The following is a 13900-nucleotide window of genomic DNA, read 5'->3' as shown; positions in this document are numbered from 1 at the left end:
ACTAATCTGTTTTAATCTATAGTAAAATGTTTTTGATGGCTTCAGTAGAAAAAAAAATGCTTACCTTTTGTTCTAGTTAAATAGTTAAGCAAACTAATTGCTTCCTGTTGTTTCTTTAAATGCTTTTTAAATCTTGAATATTGTTCTTCTGGTACTGTTCACAATTACTGTATATAATTGGCAGCTTTCAGGAGAGATGGAGTGTGGAAAAACTGTTAAGTTCCTTTAAATGGGTTTTTAGCTTCAGTCTCTCAAATTCTCACAACTTCCTGGCTATGGATGTCTAAAAAGCTTGCTCTTCCTTATATAGCAGAGATCCTTCCGAAAACTACGAATTGCCAAATGCTTGCTTAAACTAGGAACACTAGCAATTAGTATGTGATTTTGTTTGTCTGTTGCTCTTTATTCCTGGGAATATTGGTCTATGTTGCTCTAATATTCCCAGGAATTAGTGGATATGATTCATGGCAGAGCAAAGTGTTAGAAGGTATAAATGCAGGTTCCTGTGTAATACCTGTACCATACCTCAGGGCACTTCCTTGTATGTTCCCTTGTTCAATAAGGCGTGAACACAGGGTGCACCTTCTCCCGCCACTGGGACACTAGTTAGGGGCTTTCCTCCGTGTTTGACCCCTCGGTCACACTTTTGTCAAAATTGACAGCAGCTTCCAAAGCTGCTGTGGGGAAGAGGGAGGTGCAAGGGAGCCTCGGCCAACACTGACTGACAGATTACAGGGAACGTGATTACAGCAGTCACGTTTCTTAAGGAAACCAGGCTAGAAGGATGAGCTTACCTAACCTGTTTTAGCCACGGGCAGCATAGAAATGAATGGATTAATCAGGATAAATGTCTGCTGTCCAGAGATGTTACTCTGAAATCTGTTGATGTGATTCTTCCAACTGTTTTAGGAGATTGCAAATGTCTCTAACTTAAGCCTTGAAAAGAACTTTAAGAAGTTGTCCTCACTTATCTGCTTTGTATAGAGGAATGTGATGACTAAACGTTTCAAGAATCTAATGAATTTAGGTATAGAGAATCACCAACCACTTCTGCAGATCTTCTATAAACTAGTGACTTGGCCAACAAACTGGCAGGTCAAGTAGTTGTTGCAATAGAACTTGTGGTTTCGGTATCATTTAAGTCTTAATTTTTTTTTTTTCCCTGCAGAATCTTTTAAACTTATCTGTAGAGAATTAATTCTGCTATGTGGGTTTGAAGCATTTTATCTTTAACAAATGGAAGTAGTTGATTTGTGCTTTACCTCTGGTGAAGGTAGTGCAGTTTTCTCTGGTTTCAGGCAGAAACTAAGCTGAACTCAACTAAATGCCTTTCAAGAAGCTTTTCTATGTACTGCTGTCTGTGGATAACTCTGGTAGCTTTAATTACTTTCCTGTTCTTTTACAGTACATGGAACTTGCACTGTGTACATGAGGAAAGGTACCAGCCCAAGTATTTGTTTGGCTGTCTTCTTGCCTACCTGCCCTCTCTTTGCTGAATGTGTTCAGAGTAACAGAATATGAAGTGATATCTTACTGAACACAAAAGCAGAAATTTTGTTTCACTTTAATGCTTATCTTAACCAAGTCTCATATCAGGCTGTTTATGCTTTCTGTTTTGTTTTTCAGAGTACTATAATTCAAAGTGCTGCTTCTGCATTTGGTGAAGAAAAAATCCATGGTTGGATGGTGGATTAATAAGTAGTTGTCCTATTCTAAGAGTAAGAAGATATTTTGGGAGTTGGGAAGAACTGGATTTTCACCCTAGTCCAGCAGCTTTGCTGCTCACTTAAACACAGATGAATGAAGACCCCATTTGGAAAATCACCAGGTCAGCGGTCCAGAGCTGATGCAGGTGAGGTGGTTTTGTTTTTTAGTGGGTAAAAAAAAGTGTTCTTATTCTGTAGACTTCCTTATGTACTTACTAATGGCTCTATGAAGCTCTGTTTTAAGTGATTAGTTTTGTTATGGAAACTGTTGAATTGAAAAGGCATACATAAGTTTAATTTAGCAGCACAGATTTAGATAAAAGAAATGTTTAGTAGCCTATAATATCAAAGTTTTTGTAGAACCGTAAGTTAAGTGCAGCTCTAAAAAGGAAAGAAAACAATGTGTGGTAAAAGTAGACTGACGTTTTTAGGGGAAAATTGCTCTTTTGCTCATTCCAGAAGTGTTGGTTGAGTGAACAGTGGAGTAATGTATTCCCCATATTTATAAGTTGCTGTAAAACTCTTAATGGTTTGGTAGAAGCAGATTAGCTAGTAATTGTAAAAGAGCGTCTCTTGAAAACAGTTTGGAAAGGTCTTTCTAAATGTACGCAAAGGTTATTACTACAAAATGTGTTCCCTAAATTTAAATAGGTTAGTCAAAGTATTTTAAAGCAGTTCTTTATTCAAGGAAAGCCAAAACACCTTTGTGACTGGTTAGGCAAATTCTAAGTTTTACAGCTTAATAGGCTAATGAATCTCAGATAGTCTTGTGCACTTTGTAATAAGGATTATCAGCACTGACAATGAAAGAATCAAGTTACCAACCAAAAATTGCTCTGTGTGCTGATATTTGGTCCTGTATAAGCTAAGGCAGACTGTTTCAGCTGCACATTCTGCTAGGACTAGTACGCAGGACAGGGACTAGAAATTATCATTTGCAAGTTGAGAATTCTACTAGTATTTGGAGAATGAAAATGTTAAAAACAAATGTTGTTCATTCTTCTCTTTAATTATTTGCTTTTTTGTTGAGCTTATCTGAGAAATGCAACTTTGTTTATTTAGTCTTTTTTTTTTTTCCTCTTCTGAAATGACTTCATGTTTTTCAGTGGAAAAAAAATGCCATTCGTATTTCATATTGCAGCAGAATCTCACTAGTGACCAGTGCAGAGAGAAACTTTGTAGACACACAGTGCATCGAATGGCCTATTGGTGCCTTTCTAAAAAATTGCATGAAACCAAATGAGTTTCATATGAAATTGGGAAAGCTCAGCAAGTTTTTAAAAATACACAAGCAATATTCCATTCTGGTGCTTTCAATTACTTGCCCGGTTCATTCGGAAGTAAAGTAACTGACACTAGAAGATTTCTTTGGAAGCTTTTTGGTAACTTTTAAAAACCATTTTTACCTGTGATTAGTCATCTGAAAAATCTAGCAATTTCAAAGATAACTCCTGCAAATATTTTTAATAGATGGTTTCAAAGGAGATACCCAGTGCAAACTTCTAGATATTTGTTTCAATGACTTTTTGTTCATACAACCAACTCAGTGAGTCATCCTTCCTCTTGACACCACTAGATTATCTATGGAAGGAGAATTGTAGTCCTTAAGAAAAAAGAAAGGAAAGCAAGTTTTGACCTGCCACTTTATTCCAGTATTGCTACTTCTAAGCCTTGGTTGGGTACTGTGAGAGTTTAAAGAATTCATATGCTAGGTTCTTAAGGTTTAAGGTAAAAAATTTTGTCTAACAATCTAATTGTGATATACCATGAACAATAATAACAGCACAGATCTGACATCTTATAATGTGAAATTTATGTAGAGGGTAACTTTTGGGCTAGTGTTTTTTTTTTTTTTTTAATTTAAGCTAGATAATTTTACTGTATTAACATGTTGAATAGAAAAATTCACTACCTGTTGTCCTCCTAAGACTATTACAGAAAAGAGAGGGAGTGTATTCATAGAGTTGGTCATACTTTCCACTATTATTTCATTATAGTTTACCCTTTAATTGGCACCTTCATTCTGCCCCATGCAAAATCTTTGTTATAGTGGAACTCAGATATCTTCAGATGCTATTTTTGCTTTGTAGTATACAACAGTTTAGTACTTAGGTCTTTATCTTTTTCTGTACAATGGGATGGGGACAGACTTACCTGCTGTAAGTTGCTTAATTATAGATACATACCAGGAAAGAGTGCAACAGGTTGCCATCATTAGGAGACTGCATAGCCCACTCTACAATGAAGATAGGGTATGAGATTCTTGAACATAAAGTTACTGAGCCCAGTAGAGTGTGTGTCTGCAGCCTCTACGATTTTACTAAAATATGGAGCAGCTTTCCAGGATGCAGTTTCAGTAGTTGAGCCAGCTGCTGTGCACATGGCATTGTGCCTGTGCCTATCTAGTTAGTGCATGATGGCCCTCCTCATTATAGAGGAATGTACTTTTTTTTTCCCATTAATAGCATCTAATATGATTGGCTGTAAGATAAGTTGTGATTACCCTCGTTGTGTTTACATTTACATTTAGGTTTTTCGAGTCATCTCTTGCTTTATGCTGTAGAAGTAAGTCATGGTCCTCTACAGCCCTTCCAAGTTGGTGGAATTCTGTGCCTCTGGGAGGTAACAAACTGTGGTGGCCAGAAACAATCCCAGTGTCTTTACTGGATGGCTTGAAGAGATAAAGTAATATCTTAATAAAGAAAAGAGCTAGAAAGCATTGAGTAGCATACTGGTTATGTAGTTTGTTCAATTTAAAAGCAAGTACAATTTTTTGGGGTACTGTGCCCCTATTAGGACAAGAGATCTCACTCCTAGATGTGATTTGGTTAAAATTGTAGTGAAATCTTTCGGCAGAGTCAGGAATTCATTTTACCACTATGCTCCTCGTCTGTTTTGATTAAAAGAACTCTCTTCCTTCCCCAAACTCTTTAAGTTGACATTAAGCAATATTAGGTCTAATAGTGTGTGAATAAACATGCCTACAGCCTTCTTGGGTCCCTAAAAGTAATTTTGAAATAGTCACTGGGTCAAGAATAATTCCTATGTGATTATATGGTTTTCTTGCAGCAGGCTCTGCCATATAATTTAAAAATATTGAGCTTGCTGCCTGTTGTGAAGACAGCAAATACTGTGAGAAATAAGATGCTGTGGTATGTTTTGAAGAACCCACCTAATTTTGAGGGACTGAGTGGAGGGTGCCATCTAATGTGACAACAATAAAAACATTGCTAGTAATTTCTCCTGTCTTTATCCCTATTCTGTCCTCCTTTTTCTCATCCCTCCTGTCCCCCCCAAGCCAAAATGTGCACTCCCCTTTGACTCAATAGTGTGAAAGAAAGTTTATTTCTGTTACTGTTATTCTTTCTCTGTAAGAGTGAAGTAAGGTAGAAGGATTCAGAAATAAGGTTTGAAGGAAGCTTCACTGTTGAATTATAAGGATCTATTTTAAGAATCCATTATAGGCAGAATTAACCCAGGCTCAAAAAGCACATTGTTTGACCAAGCTGACAATTAAATGCTGAATTCTATTGCTGTAGACTGGGACTTGAAGTTTGTGTTGACTTTCAATTACAAAAAAACATTTATTTTTGTAGTAGTCTTAAGAGATTGAGCAATAAATGTTTTTCCTCAGATCTATCAACATTTGAGTGTTTGCTGCTTGTTACAAAGAAGCGTAAAAATAATCCAATTACTTTAAATTTTGTTTAGTAATAAGTCTTTTATAGAAGACTAAGAATTCAAGGTTAACTTAATCGTACAAAGTTTATTTTGTCTAAAAACATGGGTTTTCAGAGTGTTCTGGTTAGAATTGTAGTGCTTGTCATTCCATAGTTATAAGGAGATAAAGGATGTGAATTTAAACCCTTGCAATCAGTGGCATTCATGCTATATAGAATCTGATAACTCTCCATTATGTTCTCTAGTTAGTACTAACATCTTTGAAGTCACGTTACTGCCTGAGGCCAAGCTCTGCTTGACCCCAAAACACTTGGTACACTAATTTTTTCACTTGGAAGATTTGTGTGACAGTATTGCCCTGGAAATTGCTGGGGAATTTTTAAATGCCTTTCTGCTGTGAATTAAGCACTTGACAGAGTGACTAATGCTAATTACGCTTCTGTGATAAATGAACAAGGTTTAGACAGTATTAGGGGTTTTGGGAGAGTTTGTATAAGCAAAATTGCTGCTTTGCTTATTACGTTTGGCAGCCTTTTTGCTGAAGGAGATCAGCAACTAAGCAGGAGCTTGTGAATTGGTGAAGTCCTATGCACAGTTGATTTGTTTCGTTAGTAAGATAAGATTTATGTCTGTCTTATGTTTTGATAGTTTTTCTTTCTGTAATCTAAGAAAAAGGGAAATAAGCAGGGCTAAAGCTATCTTGAAACACAAGAAGAAATTTAGTATCCTAATTCATCTTTAAATTCCTGTAGTGAAAAGAAAAACCAAACAGCATTTCTAAATATTGTTGTGAACCTGTTATAGTGAGCTTTGCCACTTTGAAGGAGTAGAGCTTGCAGCCCTCCAAAGACTGCTTTACATTATCTGCTCTAAACAAGCATTTAATCTTGGCATGAGTCATGTAATATTTCACAAGAGAGAAGAAAGTAATAGAGGTGCTTTTTGGTCCATAGCTATTCCTCTGTGTGTGACAGTGGTTGTTCACCAAATGTTTACCACTGATGTACAGCGCTTTTATGCTGCACATCAAATTCCATGTCTGTTTGGACATGGGGCCTTTTTGTGCCATCTCTGGCTTTTGGTGTAAGCCCTTGTTAGGGAAATGGTCTTTTGCATGCTTCTGTTGTACAAATGGGAATGTGTACATCTTCTTCTATTTTGAGGGTCAGAGCATTATTTAATGCATGATCTTCACAAGTGTGAAACCAGTTTCCTGAATATAAAAACTGTATTTGCTTGATACTTTTTTTTAATATCTGTAATTATCTTAGCTATTGTTTTAAAGCATTACTTTCTTTTAGATGCTTCATATAATGAACAGGAGAAGAAGCAGTTTGAGAAAGTTCTGGTGTGCTACTAGTTTTACCCAGCTATCATCTTAGTTTTTCTGTGGCTGAAAAGGGATCAGGCAGGGAAATCTGGTGTATTGTGTGTATATGTAGCTACTATGCCAATGCAACTGCTAAATCAAGCTGTCTTTCTGTATATGTGCTTGAACTCTGTGAGCACTTTGATTCTAATGCTTTTTTATCATACTTTATCACGCATACTTTTTATCATACTCTTGATTTCAGAATCTTTACTGATGAATGATTGCAAGGATTTTACTGGTGTACTGCTTGAGTATATCTTGTTAGCAGTAATGAAGATGTTTTTCAGAGGGAGAAAGAAAGCAGTACTGTTGACATCTTAACACTTCTTTTTTTTCCCTCCCTTTGAAGTTTAGAAACTACTCAGACTCTGTGTGGATGCTATTGTACTTGGCCTCTACAAGTAATTTGTAGAGTTATTGTGGTTCTCCAATTAAAATGGAAGTACTATATTGCTGAAATAATTCACTTGAATAAAGAAAGATTGAGGCAGGCAGATCATCAAGTAATTCTGCTTTTGTCCTTACTGTGTAAGGATAAAACTAAAAGATGTTAAACATAAGGATATTATGTTCTTCCATCTCCTTGTCTATAGCTGCTATAAGGAAGAGAAATGTTCAGTGAACTCCTGTTACAATTTCAGAGGATGTCTAGCCATTTGAAATGCTATACAGCTCAGTAATTTAACCTGAGATGTGCTTAAAAAGAGTTTGCGTTTCCTTGGGATATTAATGTATTCAGGCAATACAAAATACAAATATGAATTGTGGCCAATAGGCTTGTAGTCAGTACTAGGGCAGGTTTGTTCTAGGATCTTCACGTACCTTGCTGTCATCTCTTCTTTTAAGTAGGTTATGTTCATGTTAAATATCAACAGCACCCAGTAGTCTTAGCTTTCGTTTAGAGTTCGGTACATGAGCGAGCAAGCAAGTTCCTGTGATTGGGAACTGTTAAGCTTATTTTCACTTGACAGCGAAAAAGGGTAACCAAAAGCCACCTTTCAAACTTATTTGAGTTTCATTGTAAGCATTTGGTAGTTTGCAGTGTGTCATTTCATGCATAAAGATCTTGGCCAAGAAATTCTGCTCCTAACTGAACTTGAGAAAGAAGATACCTGGCTGTTGAGCTTGAATCCTACCAAAATAAGAGGTGCCCAAGGTTAGGAGATAGTGAAGAGGGCTAACACCCATTCCCAATAGTTTGCACAGCTTCTCTGTGGTTCTTGCAGCCTCTGTGATAGGTTTTTTTCCCTACCCCTTCTGTGTTTCTGTAGAGTTCCTTTTCTATTCATTTTGGAAAGCTTTTTGCTTATGACCTCTCTTATGCCCTATATAATGTTCATAGAGTCCTTGAGCTGAGGACAGAAAACAAGTTCTGTGCTGAATCACTCAGCAGAATACGTGGATGCTTTCTATATACTGTATTAACCACTTGAACTGATTTAGCTTTATGTCATCAGCCAGTGAAGTAGAACGTGAAATCTGTGTGTTCATGGTCTTACAAGACTGTTCCTTTACTGTGGGAGAACAGATTCTGAAGAATTGTTTTTGAACATTTTTTTCTCATATACCAAAGGAGCGGCTAATGATAGGATCAGAAAACTTGTTTAGTAGTAACAGTCAAGTTCTAAAGTCTGGGTTTCTAACCACACTTTTTGTGATATTTTATTTTCATTACTAGCTAATAGTTCTTATAAACATGCTCAAAGGGCAGCTCTAATTACTTGTAGTCTGAAATTGCAATTAGTATCTTTACTGTAGCTATTAGCGTGGAAGGCTTTGTTTTTGAAACTTGAACACTCCAGCTGTCATTACAACTGGAGATGCAGCTTCCCATGGATTTGGTACAATCTTGAGTGTTGGAAACATCAGATGTAGTCTTATTTTAATTGTGCTCTTTATGTCACTTTGTATATGTCCTCTTTTAGCATTTGAAATCCAAAGATTAAAATATTCATGAAAGATTTTAAGGTTAATATTGCTTTGGGGGCTTGACTGTCTTGTGTGACACTACAACTTATGAAAGTTAATTTGCAAAATATATATGGCAAAGCTATGCTAGGAACATGCACATAATATTAAATTTAACAGAATTGATTTTTTGGACTTGTAGAGGAACTCTATGCATTTCTCTGTAGGTGTGAATTTAAGAAGCCAAAAATGAAATGCTAACACAGATCTAGAGGTGCATGAGGCTTTTTACTGATAGACATTTAAGTTACATATGTGTCAGAGTCCAATACTTTCTGATGCGGTTCTTCTAGGTATTCCACAAGTGGAGGTTTTACTGTTTAATATCATATTTACTTTTCTGAAGTTCTTTGTTACACCAGACTTTGATTTAGCAGAGTGATACAGCAATGTATTTAAATCACAATACAAGTACAAATTACACTTAGCTGAGTATAACAATTGCAATGTACAGTTGAATCTCAAAACAAATGTGATTCTTGTTACTGGTGTGTATAATATGCTCACTGTCATGATGCTGAGTGACCCGGTAGCTGAGAAGGAAGAAATACATGGGTTGAAACCAGCTCAAGCCCATTGTTCTCTTCAGAGTTCTTTTGTTTTTTTAATACTGTGTTGGGGTCAGGCATGTGTGCACCTACCTACTTTGGTTTGCCCAACTTAAGGTGACAAATACTCTAGGACAAGCAGTTGCACAGCCAGCTGGTTTGCTCGACTGATGCAGCAGGTTATCTAGAGCAAAGACTGCCCTCGATCCCCTTTGGGTTGAGCTTTCTTTGCAACAGCAGTGGTCAGTCACTCCCTACATCCTTCCCTGAGCTTCATGGGTGCATTGCCTCTGCCCTGCCAGCCCTCCAGAGCTTTCCTATTGTAGGGGTTCACTGATTGACCACAACATGAAGTGTCTGAATTTTTTACATTTTGATATTCAAAAGGAGAACTGTTCTGTAAGATAGTCTTTTTGTCATTGTATATAAATGCACTTTATTTTGCAATAATTAATCATCATTTATATTGTAGGTCATGCAGGAGTCTCCGCCAGCATGATGAAGAAAAGAACTTCCCACAAGTAAGTTGTTAATATTTTTTCTAAAGTATAACTTTCAGTAACTGAAAGTACTGTTCTAGAAATGTATCTGTATTGTTCTAGTCTCTTTGCTCTTGAAAATCATGTGGAGCTGTATTTAGCCAGTACCTGCGTGTACAGTCAGACTTGAATTCTTTTGGGAGAGTGGTAGAAAGAACGTTTTGTTGGTAGACATCTAAACTTGATTTTGAATATTACGCCGGGAGAAACTTATCCTGTGAAAACAATTCTGTACTTTACTCTAGAAATCAGAGAGAAGGGATTGCAAGCCAGAAATTGGACATATGTACTACCACCCTAGGGTCTCTGCTATCTAGAACAGACCTGGTCCATTGTCACCAGGTCAATATAAAATTATTCATGTGAAGTATGCCTACTGAAAACCCAATCTGGATTCAATTTTAGAAATACTTAATCTTTGATTCACTACAACTCTAGCATTTTGGATTCTTAGCTTTTTTTTTCTTTTAAAGAGCATATTGAATTGCTTCTGCAACTAAGCTGCTGTTTGTGTGCAAAAGATACCTGCTTATCCTATACAGTCACAGCATGTATTTTTCCCTACTATATTTTGAAATAGTAACAGCTAAATATTGATGAGTAAGTGTGAGAAAACAGAGGTAATAGTCTGGACGTGATTGATCTTAGTGTCTAACAGTTAGATGTTGCTTCTGGCTATGTCTCTGGTGGGAGAACTCTAAAACAAGCTGGGAAAGGTGAAACTTCTTAATGTTAATGGTTATACTTTATATAAAGTCCTGTAGTGGTGGTGTACACCATGCATCAACCTAAAATAATTTGTCTGGCAGGTGTATCTTCTACAATTAATATATTTGAATGAGTGTTTGTCAGCTGTTTCCCAGACACATTTGATGTAAAACTACCCTAGTGCCCTCCACCAACTCTTCATTATCCATTGTTGCTTATCTCCTTACAAGGCAGAGAGAAACTTTTTTTTTGTCTAGAGACGGGTAGAATTGGTTAAAACTTAATTTCTCTTGTTCTTTTTCAACCGCTCAGAGAGGAGTATATGATGGGAAGACTATCAGAGGTGGGTTGCCTTTTGTACTTGAGGGTGGCTAGATTTGTCTTTGTTGTTGATAAACACTTTTTAAATATCTGAATAGGTTGTATTTTTGTTAGCATAAAGGCTTTTATGGGGCATATTAATTTGTGATCCTAAGTCACGTGATTTTGGGGCATTTAATCTAAGCACCCAACTCTGTTTTATGTTAATTTAGCCTAGTTTAATTGATTTAAGAAACATTTAGTAAAGGTTATGCTTTGTGTCAGCCTGAGGTGACTTCATTTTCTGCTCACTCACTTCTCTGAGAATAAGAGGCTAGTATAGAGTTGTCTGTCTGATATTTGTTACTTGCGTTTTTGAAATGTGCGGGTAACAGTAAGTAGTGATGTAGATGTGTTCATAGTTATTGATATCCCACTCGTTTACTATGTAAAAATGTATGCTGATAATACTTGGAGCTGTTACAGCCCACCATGAGTTAGTAGCGTAAACTTTGTCATTGATTTAGTTATGAAGACTTGTACGGTAATTATTTAAAGAAAAGAGGAACAAGCCTGGTGGCTCTTGAAGGCCTTAGGTGAGATTTTAAACTGGATTCAGAAGGTTTGAGGGTGATGGAGGAGCCAACAGGGTGGAAGAGGGCATGGTCCAGGAACTGAGGAGGTGATCAGATGAGCCATGTGGATTAGTCTTCCAAACTTTCTTTAACTACAATGGTAGTTAAGCATTGATCCCTTTTGGAAGGGGTTCCTATGGTTATAGGTCAACTACAAAATGGCAGTTCTTCCAAGTGCTCTGTCAGTGGCTAGTGATGGTCTCCATGAATATAAAGTTGATGCCACCGATGTTAGACCAGTTGGTAGTCTCTTGGCTCTCGTTCTTTCCACCCTTGATGCATAAGGAAAGAGTGTAAGTATAAACTAAAAGACACAGTGTAAGTATAAACTACTTCTGTCCTCATATGTTGTTCAGGTTTTTTGTAGCTGGCAATTCAAGAAATTTGAGGCAGAGGTGGTACCTAGAGTTGGACTACCAATGAATTTATCCCAGGTGCATTTCTGATCCCACTTTAAACTAACTTGTAATCTTGGCTCCAGCAGTGTCCTAAAAAAATGAATTTCACAACTGAATGATGGCTTTTCATGGAGCACAGAAAGTGCTTTAAAACTTCTGCTTCAACCTATGTGCCTCATAGTCTGAATGTTGTGAAAAGTAGTGAATAATTCTCTGATCACCATCCCGCTAGGTGTGACGGATAGTCTGTAGTATCAGCACAGTTCCAGTAAGTTTTGGGTCCTGTTTTCAATAACTTCTCTGCGCAGCACAATGAAAGACTGAAATTGTACTGACCATTGCTATTCTACTCAATAATATTTTATGGATTTCTGTTTTGTCCTTCTCAGTTGTGCCTTTTTTCATGTCTGAGGAGTATAGCTTTCTTTCATTCTTCTATGTTTTCCTTAATTTTAGTGTGGTGGTTTTTTCTCAGATAAGCAGAAAGAAAAATAGGATACCTAAATGGATAACTTAATTTGATGGTTTATTGGGAATTACTATCCTCCTTTTGTAGATGCTAGTTTGCCTTTTAAGCACAACCCTGAAAGAATAGTTTGCTGCTATCAGTCCTAAGCAGTTCTGCACTGCGCTGTTTTTTCTGGTAGCACCTGCCAAGAAAAAGTTTGTATGAGTGCCACTTAAATACAACCTTAAAAAGTAGGAAGACTTTGTTCTTTCTGTCTAGTCTCTAAATTTGTGAACTCTCTGATTTTGTTAATGAAGCTTTTTTGTGTAGTGGGGCTTTGCTTAACAACTTAATGCCTTTAAGATAAGGAAGAGGTTCTGAAACTTGCTAGGATCAAAGGGCCATTTACAGTGAGGACGTATCTGATACATCAAGAGCTATTTGCAGAAATTACTATTATCTGGTTTTCCTGGCTCCATAGGTTCTATGTATCTAGGGAAATCTGTTACCTCAATCTTTAAGATGAAATTATGTGGAATTTTAAAGATAATTCTAATAAAACAGAAGGAAAACATTTTGTCTGTTTTTCTGACTATAGCATCCCAAAAGGCTACGTACATTTGTGTTACTCTGCACATCACAAACAACATGCTGTTGAGATGAAAGGAGGTTTGATTTGGTTACTGTTGTCGAGTATGGAAGTATACTGGTAGCTATTATTTAATGTCAGTTAGAAACCTATGCTTTCTTTCTTATCACAGTTCAGATGCAAGCAAAAACAGTTTTTCTTTGGTAATTTATTAGTTTTAAAATCATATTTCTTACAATATGAGCCAAACAAGAATGAATGGCTGTTCAGCAGTAAAGCCTTCAGACAAAGAAAAACTTGAATTGCTACACCTAGCCGGTGCTTGACTTGTAACTGCATTTATAATGCTTTTTGCTCACTGCAAGGTGAGTTAGAACTCAGTTATTTACTCTTTCCATCATAATCTGTAAAGTGGCTGTGAAGCTTTTCACTTAATTGTTTTCATTTTAAACAGTGGGGAGTATTATGCTTTATATGTAGAAAGTAAAATTGGCCATGAGCTTGAACAAACTCATTTTCATTGTGCCCAAGGACTAGAGCTCTCATCTGTTTCCTCGTAATAAAATATTACTGAGGCTGTTATAATTCAGAGGGAAAAAAAAGTTAAGACTAGAGTAAAAACTAGACCACCTTTTAAGATGTACAGAATTTGAAAACACTAAAGTTTCTATGTAAAATTAAAACCAACTCTGGGGGAATGCCTTTTAACTGGAAGAGGTTCACGTTCCTATAATAATCTGTGTTATCAAAGATAGGAATATATGGTACTCATGAAACTGCAGGCTGATCTTGTCGAAAAGATCACATCTTGACAAAAGTGGAAAGCTGACAAAAAGTGGAGTGCTGTGGAGCTCCCTGCTAAGATCCATCTTAATGGAGAATGCAAGTCTGGAGGGGGCACAAGCTGCTGGAGAAATTGCACATCTTGTTTTTAATAGTTACATTTAAATCTTCAGCATTATGCATTCTGATATCTTACAGCACTTTCATTATTCTGTAAGACTGCTC

At 36.7% G+C, this 13900-nt stretch overlaps 1 protein-coding gene across 3 annotated transcripts in view; it reads left to right on the top strand.

The window, feature by feature from the left end:
* SPIN1 (spindlin 1) overlaps window positions 1–13900 on the top strand; it is a 51288-nt gene that overhangs the window by 27404 nt on the left and 9984 nt on the right. For all 3 annotated transcript variants that reach the window (XM_026064065.1, XM_026064066.1, XM_026064064.1), the window contains exons 2-3: window positions 1627–1852; window positions 9748–9796. In XM_026064065.1, coding sequence (XP_025919850.1) covers window positions 1801–1852; window positions 9748–9796 — 101 coding nt within the window. In that variant the 5' untranslated portion in view covers window positions 1627–1800. The remainder of the gene's footprint in view (window positions 1–1626; window positions 1853–9747; window positions 9797–13900) is intronic.

This window comes from Apteryx rowi, unplaced genomic scaffold, assembly GCF_003343035.1.
Source record: "Apteryx rowi isolate R43461 unplaced genomic scaffold, aptRow1 scaffold_208, whole genome shotgun sequence".
Lineage (NCBI taxonomy): Eukaryota > Metazoa > Chordata > Aves > Apterygiformes > Apterygidae > Apteryx > Apteryx rowi.
Note: the sequence above shows the minus strand (reverse complement) of the source record. Positions and strands in the feature narration are given on the sequence as shown.